At 48.3% G+C, this 12,392-nt stretch overlaps 7 protein-coding genes across 7 annotated transcripts; 2 read left to right on the forward strand and 5 right to left on the reverse strand.

Moving 5' to 3' along the window:
* Nucleotides 1-62: 62 nt before the first annotated feature.
* Nucleotides 63-1,822, reverse strand: N7446_006476 (sugar transporter; the record flags this gene model as incomplete). Its single annotated transcript, XM_058515224.1, has 6 exons — nucleotides 63-279; nucleotides 336-644; nucleotides 703-1,099; nucleotides 1,151-1,261; nucleotides 1,312-1,582; nucleotides 1,634-1,822. The coding sequence occupies 6 exons, from the start codon at nucleotides 1,820-1,822 to the stop codon at nucleotides 63-65; spliced, it is 1,494 nt and encodes a 497-aa protein (XP_058372402.1).
* A 292-nt stretch (nucleotides 1,823-2,114) lies between these two features.
* N7446_006477 (cupin domain-containing protein) lies at nucleotides 2,115-2,840 on the forward strand (the record flags this gene model as incomplete). Its single annotated transcript, XM_058515225.1, has 4 exons — nucleotides 2,115-2,264; nucleotides 2,324-2,381; nucleotides 2,447-2,619; nucleotides 2,679-2,840. 4 exons carry the CDS (start codon nucleotides 2,115-2,117, stop codon nucleotides 2,838-2,840), a joined length of 543 nt encoding a protein of 180 aa, XP_058372403.1.
* Nucleotides 2,841-2,901: 61 nt separating this feature from the next.
* Nucleotides 2,902-5,108, reverse strand: N7446_006478 (Zn(II)2Cys6 transcription factor; the record flags this gene model as incomplete). The annotated part of the gene is made up of 6 exons (XM_058515226.1): nucleotides 2,902-3,360; nucleotides 3,412-4,298; nucleotides 4,344-4,717; nucleotides 4,775-4,830; nucleotides 4,885-5,002; nucleotides 5,050-5,108. The coding sequence occupies 6 exons, from the start codon at nucleotides 5,106-5,108 to the stop codon at nucleotides 2,902-2,904; spliced, it is 1,953 nt and encodes a 650-aa protein (XP_058372404.1).
* A 431-nt stretch (nucleotides 5,109-5,539) lies between these two features.
* On the reverse strand, nucleotides 5,540-6,860 carry N7446_006479 (NAD(P)/FAD-dependent oxidoreductase; the record flags this gene model as incomplete). Its single annotated transcript, XM_058515227.1, has 2 exons — nucleotides 5,540-5,729; nucleotides 5,779-6,860. The coding sequence occupies 2 exons, from the start codon at nucleotides 6,858-6,860 to the stop codon at nucleotides 5,540-5,542; spliced, it is 1,272 nt and encodes a 423-aa protein (XP_058372405.1).
* A 1,265-nt stretch (nucleotides 6,861-8,125) lies between these two features.
* Nucleotides 8,126-9,097, reverse strand: N7446_006480 (40S ribosomal eS30 domain-containing protein; the record flags this gene model as incomplete). Its single annotated transcript, XM_058515228.1, has 3 exons — nucleotides 8,126-8,594; nucleotides 8,712-8,816; nucleotides 8,909-9,097. Coding segments are annotated over 3 exons (318 nt in total), but the record flags the coding sequence as incomplete, so codon positions are not given.
* A 359-nt stretch (nucleotides 9,098-9,456) lies between these two features.
* On the reverse strand, nucleotides 9,457-10,800 carry N7446_006481 (splicing regulator NSRP1-like domain-containing protein; the record flags this gene model as incomplete). The annotated part of the gene is made up of 1 exon (XM_058515229.1): nucleotides 9,457-10,800. The coding sequence occupies one exon, from the start codon at nucleotides 10,798-10,800 to the stop codon at nucleotides 9,457-9,459; it is 1,344 nt and encodes a 447-aa protein (XP_058372407.1).
* A 520-nt stretch (nucleotides 10,801-11,320) lies between these two features.
* On the forward strand, nucleotides 11,321-12,126 carry N7446_006482 (TRAPP subunit TRS20; the record flags this gene model as incomplete). The annotated part of the gene is made up of 2 exons (XM_058515230.1): nucleotides 11,321-11,586; nucleotides 11,760-12,126. 2 exons carry the CDS (start codon nucleotides 11,321-11,323, stop codon nucleotides 12,124-12,126), a joined length of 633 nt encoding a protein of 210 aa, XP_058372408.1.
* Nucleotides 12,127-12,392: the final 266 nt, after the last annotated feature.

Below are 12,392 nucleotides of genomic sequence, written 5' to 3' on the forward strand. Positions count from 1 at the left end.
ATTCGCTATTCAAAAGTGCGGATCCGACGTCAAAATCGACCCCCTGTACGTTGAGAATCCAACTACTGATTACCAAAATTGCGAGGCTCGAATGGTAAAACTAAGGACACAAGTCCCATCGCAACAAAAAGGCCACAGCAAACAAAAATTGGGACCGAGGTATATACATTACCCCAGGTGGCAATGAAAGGGGCTGACAGGGATGCAACACGGCCGCAAGCGAGGGCCAAACCACACCCCGTCCCCCGGTACTTATCGGGCATAACCTCGGGGGTATATCTGTATGAAATTAGTAGAGTGGACACATAATTCGCTGGTCGCCAAGGATCGCTCACCCATAGATCACTCCATACAAGGCATTCAACCAGAAGTTTATCATGCAAGAAAAGGCCAAATTCTGGGACTCATTCTTCACAGTTGTAAAGGCTCCGGCGAATATAGCGCAAGCAAATGCTGTAACGCTGATAGTGCGACGACGTCCAAGGAATCTCGTTTGAATCAGGACAGCGCTGAAGACAGGGCCGAAAATTCCAACAGCCGAGGACACGGACCAGTCGCGGTAGGTCTGATAAATGCCTCCGGTGCCTAGTTTGGCCCCATGGGCCTCGAGATAGTATGTCAGGAAGACAGTGTATATAGGGTATCTAACATGGTTAGTATGTTAGCCTTGAGCTGGATGACTCAAAGTAGGAGGATGCATACGCTATGCCGACCAGAAGCCAGAGAATGATAAGACAGATCATAGAACGAATTTGTTGGCGGCCCCGGAATAAACCAGCTACCATACTAAAGGTGTTTCCCAAACTATTGGGAGCCCCTGCATGATGTGGGTGGAGTTGTTCGCTTGAAACAATATATGCGGACCTGTTGATCTTACTGATTTTGTTGATAGAAACTACTGCCTCATTCAACTTGCCTTGGGAGATAAGCCATTTCGGTGATTCACTCATATTCAAAACGAACGAGCGAAGAATGGACATGACCAGGCAGAGGCAGCCAATGATTATGTAGAGATACCTCCAGCCCATATTATCGCTTTTGGTACACGTAGCGGGCGTAGCGCCATCTGGGCAACAGAAGTTCGCCACGAGTGGCCAAGCTAGAATCTCAGTCAATAAAATATTAGTGCTTGCGATATGATGGAGATTACCGATCAGCCCAGTGAATGTGTTTCCCAGCCCCCACAAACAAGCCAAGGCGCTTAGAAGAAATCCCCATTTGCGGGGTAAAGCCTCGGCAAGAACCGTCAGATCTATGGCCACTGCATGGTCATTAGCACACGTTTCTTTTGCAATTGAAAGAAACACCAACAGTTGCCTCCACCAAAGAAGCCTGCCAGGGCAACGAATACATTCAATGCCGCCCAATTAGGCGAGGCGCCACAGATCGTCGTGAAAATAGACACCCCAAAAATCGAAGCCTGCCATGCTATGCGGCGGCCGATAATATCGGCCCCGAACCCAAATACCAAGGCCCCCACCAATAAGCCAGCATACTGAGTGGCAGATAGAAGTGTTGCATGTAAAGGTGCGAATTCCTTGGATGCCTGCGGCATGATAAGGCTTATTGTGACGAGGAGCATCTAACAGAAGTGTTAGACGACTTATTGGTAATATGTTCATTTCATCCTTACTTGGTCTGCAATGAATCCGAAGCCGCAGGAGAGCGTCAATCCCCACTGGTATCGACCCATGCCGATATTTTCTATGGCATCGTGAATGACGGCTATATTCGAACTAGGATCTGTCTCATGATGGGGTACCATAGCACCTTCAGAGAGACTTTGCTCTTTCGATAGTTCTTGTTTCTTCTCTGTATCCATATTGAAAATGTCAATTGTATGATATGCAGGAATGAAGAAAACAGACGGGCATCTAACTATTCATATACTCAAATCAAATGGTGTATCATAATCGTTGAAACAGGACAACCTCGTTTCTTGTTTCATTCTTCCAATAGGCTTCTTTTCCGTCTCTTATCAAAACCATATGTGTAGAGTCTCCGGGTGCGGTCCGTGTCCGGGGAGATATTCCTCGTGATAAGAAGCCACAAATACCACAGTTGAAGCTAAACTCGAGTATCTATGAAGCTGCTTTACTCTGCTGTAATTTAAGATGGCCTCTCCAGACGTTTATTATCTCCAGCCAACAGCGCACTCGCCTAACAGTACCCTTCCCGTCATTCATTACAGAGCCGTCTTACCTTCGCCCAGAACGGAGGAATGTGTGACAGAGTTTCTCACGGCAGGAAAATGGGAGAAAAGAGTTAGTCCTGATACCATGTCTTCAAAATTCTAACCAGAAAAAGGTTCTGATTTCTTTAGGGCACATGGGGCCCAATAAATATCCGGCATTTTCATCCCAACAGCCACGAATGCTATGGTAGGATAATTTCACCACTTACAGTCTAACATAATTGGGGCTGATGTTTATATGAACTGCTATAGGTATCTTTCAGGGGTCTTCAACCTTACTCTTAGGGGCGGCGACTGGTGACGACGTTTCAGTTGGCTTGAAGTTGGTCGTCAATGTGGGCGATGTCATCGTCCTCCCGGCAGGTACAGCTCATAGTTCTCTAGAAAGTACAGCGGACTATCGCTATGTGGGAGTGTATCCAGAGGTCAGACATCTGTTATTCTGGGCTGTTATCTCATTTACTGATATTTTTTTGTTATCAAGAATTGTCCACGTTGGAGGAATGAGATTGGGAGAAGCAGGATTGATCTTAGGGTGCTGCGAAAAGAGATTGCGGCCGTGACATTACCTGAGGAAGACCCTGTATACGGAAAGGACGGGCCACTTTGTCAACTGTGGTCAAAGGATATTATGGCAAAGCTTTGATTGAAAGCACACATCTTTTTGAAAGGGCTATTGCAGATATCAACTTGCGCTACATACAATATCATAAAGATGGCATGTTCCACCAATCCTCAATTGCTCTCCCATAGTTCTCCGGCTCTACAAATAAGTTTTCGTTGATGATTTCTCCCATCATGTCTCCCATCATACCAGAAGGCTTCATGAACAAGGCGGTATGAGTACCCCTCTCAGGAGTGAATTCAGTTGGAGGAGTGGAAACCGATTCGGGTGGCCCGTCGGCAACCTCCTTGACGACAGTTTTGTGGCCAGATATACCAGCTGACCCGAGGAGTTGGAAGTCAATATCTGAACTGGTCATCCCTGAATATTGCTGTCTAACGTTATGATCGGAGAATGAATTCCGGGAAATGTTATCTGAAGCGGGGGATCTGCTTGCATGGTCGTAAACAAGCACCTCCCATAGGAGACGAGAATTGATAGACCATGTCTGACGACCTGGATTTGTGGCGATACTTTCTCGCAGACTTTGTAGTTTCTGCGTCTGTGAAACTATTAGTATAGGTACCGAAAGCATAAATCAGATCTAACTCACCATGTATTTGACATGAGGCCAACGTTCACTCAGTGGTTGCAGAAAGCGTACACATTTACTATATCCACTTGTTGCCTTGTGCCTGAGTTCCTGCTCTTCGACAAAACTATGTTGAAGATGAATTGTTGCGACAATCACAACGCAGTGCCCAATTATCGGATCGTAGACCTCAAAACCTTTGTGCTCTATCAAGTCAATCAAATGAAGAACCCACCCAGTGCAAAATTTGATGTTCTCAAAGGACTGACGGAGAAAAGACTGGGGCATTATATGCTTGAAGTTCCGCAATCTCATGGATAGTAAAAATGGGTGATTGAGTAGACAGGGGATTGTCAGATAAACGAATTGGAGGAAGAGCCAGGCTACCCAAAAGTCACGGCGTTGGTCAAGCTCCTCCAGGGTATGATTTTGGAACCTGTTGGCGTGATATCGGTGCCTTAGAGGGACCCGGGCATCAAACTCCGTGTGTCGGTATGTAATGATTGAGTAGTCGGAGTGGGGGAACCAGGGTGCGGGCGAAGTGTGGTCCACACGAGTAGCTGCATAGTTCATAGCAGCGCCCCATAATTCACTGATTTGAATGCTATAATATACCAGCCCCACGTCTTCTCTGGGGCTTGAGCTGGGGTATTGGGGAATGGCCGGGGAGTTATATGTATGAGAGATCCCCGAACCCGTGTCAAAAGGTGTGCGGTTCCCGGCCATCAGCATAGTTGTCTGAATGCCATCGCCTTGAAGATTTTTGAGAAAGTAGATGCTCCATAAGCAGCGAAGTCTTTCATCTGGCTCTTCTTGTATGTCGTTTAGAACCTGGCCACGAGTGCTGATGCTCTGAGCTAGGTATGATGCCATGCTGATAGTCAGTCCGGCCTGGGTAGTATTGCCAGCTATAAAGGTCAGTGTCTATGATCATAAATGTTAAGGAAACCCACATGAGAACTCAAACAGAGCCAATAGACAAAGTGTCTGTAGGGAAGAGACTTCTAAGACTCCGTTGGTGATTTGATTCATAACCAAAGACCGTGCTCTTCCCACCAACTTCTGTAAGTGCGAATCACTGCTTTCGGGCACAGCATCAAAGCGAAGAGCAATAGCCTGAATCACACAAATAAGACTTGTATCTCTCGACATGAAGTTGTCAAGAAAGTCGCCAGAACTGAATAGCGGAAGGGGTTGGTAGTTGCAGCAAGCCAGGTACAGCCGCGCCGCTCTCATGAGAGAATTTTGTTCCTCAATACTTGAAGTATCTGTGGCATGTGACATCAAATTGAAGTCCATTGTAACTGGACTCAACTCTTGTCTTGGTCTTCAACCTGTTAGTAGTGTCATCAGCATTTGCGGACCGATATTCGTTTTGGCTCACCCTAGACTACTTATCAACTCCTCCAGTTTGTCTTCGACACTCTCCAGACGCTTAGCCTGTTCAATAAGATATGTAAAGTCAGATAATACACTGTTTCGATGCCCACTCACCATTTCAGCGGCAGATTCTGGCTCTGCAAGTTCACTCTGTGAATAGACACATTGCTGCTTTAGTCGTTCACAATATGAGCAAACAGGCTTTTCGCCGGGGCATCGCGACTTTTTCCGCCTGTAATTCTCAATATAAATTCTCTGAATGAATTTCGATCACTTTACCGACATGGATCGCAAGCCTGACGGGCACGCTTTGCGGGACGAGGGCCGTTCGTTGACATTGTGCAATTTGAGATGGTGGGAGCGGATTTACGAGAATTCAAATACAAAATCACCAGCCAAATAGGTTTCTGACATTGGCCGGCAAGTCATTGGACAACGCCGAGGAGTTACCCATCTATCTATCATATCGTTTTGTAGGCGGGGTAATCGGTTAGGTGCGTGGAAATAAGTCTATTCACCTCACTTGCTCCTTAACAGCCACACCCCTTATCTCTCAGGGGGTGGATCTGTCTAGGTAGAAGCAAGTTCATTAATTTACGGCCGTTGAAAGTCTATGGTTTTCAATGTAATGGACTAAATGAGTGCGTATAGATGCGGGAACGATCTGACTAGGGCTGTATAACCGCTACCGATGCCAAATTTTTGACTCCGTCAAGAGGACACCCAAAGACAAAAGGAGGAAATCCAAGGAAGCAACCACCTGTGCTAATCAGAGTTTACTCTGTTCTTCAGGCGACAAGATTCGAAAAGCAGGTCCGGCGCGACTTCCATCCCCAATCTTGACCTCTTTCTTGCTATCCGGTAAACGAAGCCGCCATTTCTGTCTCAATGCAGCTGAGGCACAATGTTCAAAACAATCGGCTATGTACCGACCAAGTACTGGCAGAAATTTGAAAGCACTGTTCTCTATTAGTCATGTAATCAACAGCAAAAGCAAGCAGAACTTACTGTCCAGCTCCACCTGTCGCAAGGAAGAGACCTTTCAATGTTGGATGATGGTCAATGATAAAGTCTCCCTCCGGGGTATCTGTGTACCAGCACAGTCGAAGACTCGACCAAGGGTGATTTGCAAATTCGGGAAGGAGCTGTCGAAGGCCATCTCGCAAAGCTTGATCTGCTTCCTCGGGCAGGAAGGATTTGTTGGCGTTGTTAGAATCACGCTTCGGCGAGGAAACGATACGGCCCCCGTCATCGGATTTGATGGCAGTTCCAAAGCCGTAACTATGCCGAGCAACCTTGAGGATATTTGTGCCTGGCTGCGGAGGGAACACAAAGATACCGCTGGTGAGGTTGATCATGACAGGAATCCTTTGGAGGTTAGAGGCCTCCTCTGGGGTTAGTTGAATGAAGCCCACAGGCTGCCCTGACGCGGATGCCGCATAGGACATATCAAGCAAGAGATTGGACCAGGCACCTGTGGCGAGTATTACTTTTGATGCAGGCAGAAACTCCCCACTCAACATGTTCACTCCGTTCACGCGACCTCCCTCTTTCTGCAAGGTTTGTACAGTCCCTCGTTTCCCGGTAATGAAAGAGACACCGTTAATTTTACACAGATTTGCAAGATGCCGAATACTCCCTTCCGCATCCGCCCAACCTCCTTCGGAATTGTGGTATGCATTTAAAGCACTGTAGTCGGCTCGAATATCGGGATACATCTTTTTCAGGCTATTTGCGTTTGGAGATGCATCTAATGATCCGCCTTGGGCTTCGGTGATCTGCAGGATCTTCTCGATGTATGGATTTGATGACGTTTCTGATAAGATCGCGAAGCCAGAATGGTGATAGTAATCTTTAAAAGACGTCTTCCAACCCTGCATAGCCTCTTGTGCCATTTGGTGATAATCTGGGTCTGCATACTCCATCCTAATGATTCGAGAGATGTCGACACTGCTGCCATCAGGGACTGGCGGCAAGAAACGATCGAGGACAGTGATATTCTTGTACCCGCGAGAGGACAGCTCGTAGGCGGTTGACAGCCCAAAGACTCCGGCTCCGATGATGATAACTGGCTCTGTTGAATTGATCATTTTGGGTTCGAATACTATAAGAGCAAATTGAAGGTAGCTTGAGAGAAGACTGGAAGACGAGGCATGGACAATTGAAGCGATCCTTTCTTCCGTGTTGGTTTAGTTCAGTTGCACGGGCTAGGTTCCCGTCCCCACTTGGCCAGCGAGACAAAGACAATAGTGAGAGAATAACCCCATGAAAGTCTCGTATTGTCGAATCATCACTAGAATTGGTCCCAAGATTGGAAGTTAAAACTAGAAAATACGACTAGGGGGCATGTTGTGTTTTGGCCGGAAGCGGGCCGTGTCCGGGTAAGTCTCGGTTTCGCTATCTTCATCTTGATATGGGTGCGGTGCAACGAGTGCTCGAGGACATCCAAACCTCTGCAGGCTCTTGATCAGCATCGGTAATCTCCCGTACACGCAGATGCTAATTTCAACTGCCCAATGATTTTGCTGAGCGCCCAGCCTACCTCCAGGTCTATGCGGTCATTCACTACAGTCAGCGTGGGCTGGCGCAACATCTCGAGGCTGAAGCTTGTGTTGGAGGCTTTACCATGCTCCTGGAAGCAGCCGGGTACCTCAAAAGTTGTCTTCAATATGGTATGTATAGCTGGCCAGGTACAAATGAGTTCATGGTGTCATCCAAATTGGACAGCTCTTGGCCACCCCCATACCCCTCTCTCAAAAGCATTGGCCAATTTTGGAGGGTATATGCGTCGCAACGATCTCAGTCTAGTGACGAACTATAGCCTTACTCAAAGCGTTGAAGTTTTGACCGCCAACACTTGTCATGCAATCGTTCACCTCGTCCAAATGTCCAGAGTTTTGTGGATCATATTGAGAGGCTGGCGCCTGAGCGTTGAATGTTGAAAGCATACATGAAAAGGAATGGCAAGGTCAGATAAGTCGTGCTGATTACAGTTTACTCTATATCAGCTCTCATTGGCGACAACCCTCTTGGGTTTGCATCGCAAGACATTGGCAAAGCTGTATCATCTTCTCCATCTTTTCAATCAAAGTCAGGAATGAGGCTGTATGAGAGGCGTTACTGATATGCACTGCCATGATGATCAGAATGACGGGCGAAAGGCCTAGACCTGAGTGGTCAGAGGGTAGCCACGGAGGGGGGGAAGATATAGAGAGCTGCCTGATGTAGAGGTTAGAACCGTAAAATCCGAACTACATGGCCCTTGGAAGTGCAAGAAGGCGAAACTGCCGATTGGATATCGCAGATGTGTACCTGGCTAAGCCAGTCTACTTCAAGAAGCCAAAGATAGACGTGTGGCATTCAAAGCCAGCCCCGTATCCCAGATCCTAACTTTCAGACCGAAAATCCGAAACAAAAGTAGAAGAAGTGTCCATTCCTGGATTGGAAATTCATTCATGGAACAGCCTATGTAACGAGTCGAAAGTGACTTTGAAGTCTGGCATGCGAGAACTATCCGTAGACAGCCCACACACCGAGCCACAGCCTTCCATCCTCAGACCGCCATGTGTATTCAACAATTTCCGTGATTCAACCCTCCATAACCCGTGCGTTACCAGCAAAAAAAGAAATTCAAGCGAAAACGAAGCATGATATCATCCGTCCAAGTACCAGCCGTAATCTGGTTGCTCTCGTTCGTTTGGGCCGTGGTCGTGTCGCGGTCATGCGAATATTTGTCTCAACATCGTGTAACTCGACTAGCCGATCGCGGTGCGGTTGGTTTTTTCAACGACTTGAATAGTTTATTGGCCGGGGTTGGGGTTCATCTGTAGTTCGCAATGTGTCAGCTTTTCGAGTCCTTCTCTTTCGATATTCGTGTATGCGTGTTGTGTTTCGGTGTGTGTTCGGTTGTGTGGGTGGTGGGTGAGTCATTCGATATGTACCTTGCGCTTGCCACCGGTCATGGTAACGTTGACGAAACGGCGAGTGTAGAGCACACGCTTGTAGGCGCGACCCTTGGGGTTCTTCTTCTTCTCCTGGGGCTCGACCTGGATGCAAAATCGTCGTTAAAAGGACTGGTCGGTAGAAAGGCCACGGGCGATCGTCGAGTGGCGTTTTGGGGGTGTCGAAGAGAACTCACCTTAGGAGTGGCAGCCTTGACCTTACCGGCACGGGCGAGAGAGCCGTGAACCTTACCCATGTTGGATGATTTTGATGAACGAGAGGTGGAAGTGGTTTGGTGATGGAGCGATTCTTGTGTCTCGATGGGGTTGCAAAATTGGGAGTGCGACGTGTGGGGCGGCTTAGCGAGCAGTCTCGGGCCCGGATTAACTGAGCCCGTGTGGTGTCATGTGATGTTGAGTCAGGGGATGATGTAATCCGGTATTAAGATCTCGGGATTTTGTTTCTCCGAAGTAAATGATTGAAAGAGTTGAGAAAAGGAATGCATCCGCGTACTAAATAGTGTCAGAGCACAGGATGACTGTCCTGATTGGCTCAGAAGATTGAATCACACATATATGAGTCAGTCTCGTCTTGCTTGTATGTGGCAAACAGCCTTCATTATTCAACCAGGGAGTCGGACTGCTGTTTCTGATATTATGTCTAGTGTACAAGCTTCCACTGCTATGCAATATAATTCCAAATTTCCATCAAGGTGACGCATCGAGCGTGCCTTTTTGTTTGCACTCAAGCCCCCTTTGCTTTCTCCTTGGCGGCAGCTTCTTCCCGCTCCCTCTTTCTAGCCAAGTAGCGCTCCTTCGCGCTGGAGACCTCTCCCTCGGTCTTGCGGCTGCGGCTCTTCTCGGCCACTTCCCTTTGCTTTGCAGCCTCTGCCTCCTCTTCTTGTCGCGCGCGCTCCTCCAGTTGGCTTGCGACCATGTCGGTCTGTCGAGCACGCTGAGCAGCACGGCCAGACTGGTGACCTGCAGCGGCACCTGGTCGTGCAGAGGGGCGTGGGGCTGCTTTGGAGGCAGACGGCTGGGCCTTGGGTTTCGGTGCGACGTTCAATCCAGCAGACAGAAGCTGGCGCTTGTCGACGACCTGGCCCTCGTCGTTGACCACAACGTGAGCACCGCGAGAATTGAGATCTTCTGCTTTTTGACTATCGGTCTGTTCTTCCGGCTGTTTCTCTGCTTCCTCTTCCACCTCACCTGTCTTGACACGGCGGGCGGCTTCTTCTGAGGCCTTGAGGACCTCCTCGTGCCGTTCTTCTCCTCGTGACAACACGTCTCGGTAGAACCCAATCATGCCGGAGCCACCATTCTTCTTCCGACGTTCTTCCTCTTCCTTCTCGCGGCGCGCTTCTTCCTCTTCGACCTTGCGTAGCTCTTCTTGTTGGGCCTTGTAGGCGGATGTGACGAACTTCTCTTTGTCTGCGAATTCTTCGCCTTCGGCCTCACGCTCCTTGGCAAGTTGACGATCGCGAGCCCGTAGCTGATCCCGCTTTCGGATTTCGGCGCTTTCCAGTAGGTTCTTCATGTATTTCGGTACATCGCTCTTCACTTCTGTTGAGGCCTTGGAAGGTTTGGTATGAAGACTCTCATAAACGGCATCATAGGAGTAGATTGATGGGTCAAATTCTTCGGCTTCTTTTGCATGCTTCTTACTGCTATGCAAAGCTGAGAGATTAGTGTATTCGTCGCCAGCACCTGGCGGTTGCTTTGGCTTTGCCTGGTTAAGGCCAAGATTGATCTGGCCTTTTTGTTTCTCCTTTTCTTCGTCTTCATCCTCATCATCGGCAAATAGCGAGCTCTTGCTGAGTGGTTTGATAGGGGGCTTGGGCCCACTGCCTAGTTGCATTTTCCGTTTCGGTGGCGGTCCTGCGCTTGAAGGTGGCTTTTGTTTCGGTGCTGGCTGCTCTAACCCTCCAATTGTAGAAACTTCGATCGCACCATTATCGTTCTGCTGATCCTCGTCTCCGGAGTCATCATCAAATATGTTCTTCTTGCGTTTTTGTCCAAACGCGTTTCCTGGTTTCGGCGCCGCTTTCTTGTTCGCAAGGTGCAATCCGTATGGCATGTTGGGCGGCATAGTGGAAGTGTCGCAATCCAAGTTGCTCAGCGGTTGTGCACACTTGGTGTATAGATGCGACGTGGGTATTATGGACAGAGGTAGTGCTTGTCGAGGTCAAAAAGTTGCGACGGCGATAGGCGATAAAGCAGTGGCTGGTTATCGGTAGGTCACGTGAGGGGTCTTTGCGGGGAGATTCGATGTGTACTTGAAACAAGCATGCAAATGATAGCATTATGCTCAAGTATAGTACACTTGGAAGTGCCATTTTGAGCTCCCATTAAGTGATCTAAGGCAAGTTAGCACGTTGGAAGTTGTTACAATTTCCTTCCACCTCTGGGCTTCAAAATATATATAATGTTTAAAACTGCATGCTTGCCAAATGAGAACAATCAAAATTTCTCCAAACCTCAACTCAGAGTCGTCTACATGGTTAAAGAGGCTGCCCAACCTCAAAAATCCCCTAATATCATCCGTCTTACAGCCTCACCTATACCAGCGACTGTATTGTCCAACCAATAACCTTATCTAGTATCACGTGATGACAGGCCGCCCAGTAAACAGCCCCCATGATCTTCGACCCATCTCAACCTTCAGCTACCTCAATCGGCCCAAAATGTCCTACTATTTTACCATCCTGTCGCCAACTGACACACCCCTATTCAACATCGCATTCGGGACATCCAAGGGAGGTGGCGATGGCATTGCCCGGTTCCGCTTCCCGGAGACCGCGCAGTACATGAACCAGTTCATCATTCACTCGAGTCTGGACATCTTGGAAGAAGCGCAATGGACGAATGGCGGAATGTGAGTATAGAAACTTATTGATATCAGTTGAACCCTGCACCATGCAAAAGAGCCTTCGTGAATCACCTGTGACACACCTACACTTTCATGACCCCGGCTTTGCGATCTCCAATACCTCAATCTCTTCATATCCTACATAAAACCTCGGACCGACAGGCTAATACCGTGAAAAGGTATCTTAAGCATATCGACACCTACCCGCCAGCCGCAGCCTACATCTCCGCATTCCTTACCCCAAGCGGCGCGCGCTTCCTTCTCCTCCACCAACCCCCGCACCTCCCCTCCTCAACCAGCACAGGCAGCGGTCTTGGGTCATCATCTTTGCTAGGGTCAGCAGGATCCACAACACGCGCCTCGTCAAGCTCCGTCGCCGCAAACCCAACATCCCCGCAGACCGAGGAGGCAGTGCGCCAATTCATGAACGAGGTGTATGAGAACTATGTCAAGACGGCGATGAGCCCTTTCTACAAACAGGGCATGGAGATCCGGAGTCCTGTTTTTAGGACGAGAGTTACGGCCGCCGGGAAAAAGTGGCTGTAATTTTTATCTTTTCGCTTTATTTCATGAGCGTGGCGTTTATGGGTCTGACTTCTTACTGGGGTCAATTGCATTGTTGCAACCTGCTCTGCAAACAAAAAAGACGGGCAAGTTGCAAATTTGACAGAGCATCTACGGAATTGTGTTTAATGCATTGAAATGACTGGATTCTCGTGATACCCAAAGGTTGTAGATCAAGTAGCTAAATGCAACACGTTCTTTTCCAAATCCTGAAAAGGCTGGAAAGAGAATGAATACGTCATCCTCCA

The sequence above is a fragment of the Penicillium canescens genome (assembly GCF_028828765.1).
Source record: "Penicillium canescens strain IBT 15451 chromosome Unknown utg000004l_segment0_segment0, whole genome shotgun sequence".
In the NCBI taxonomy this organism is placed as follows: Eukaryota; Fungi; Ascomycota; class Eurotiomycetes; order Eurotiales; family Aspergillaceae; genus Penicillium; species Penicillium canescens.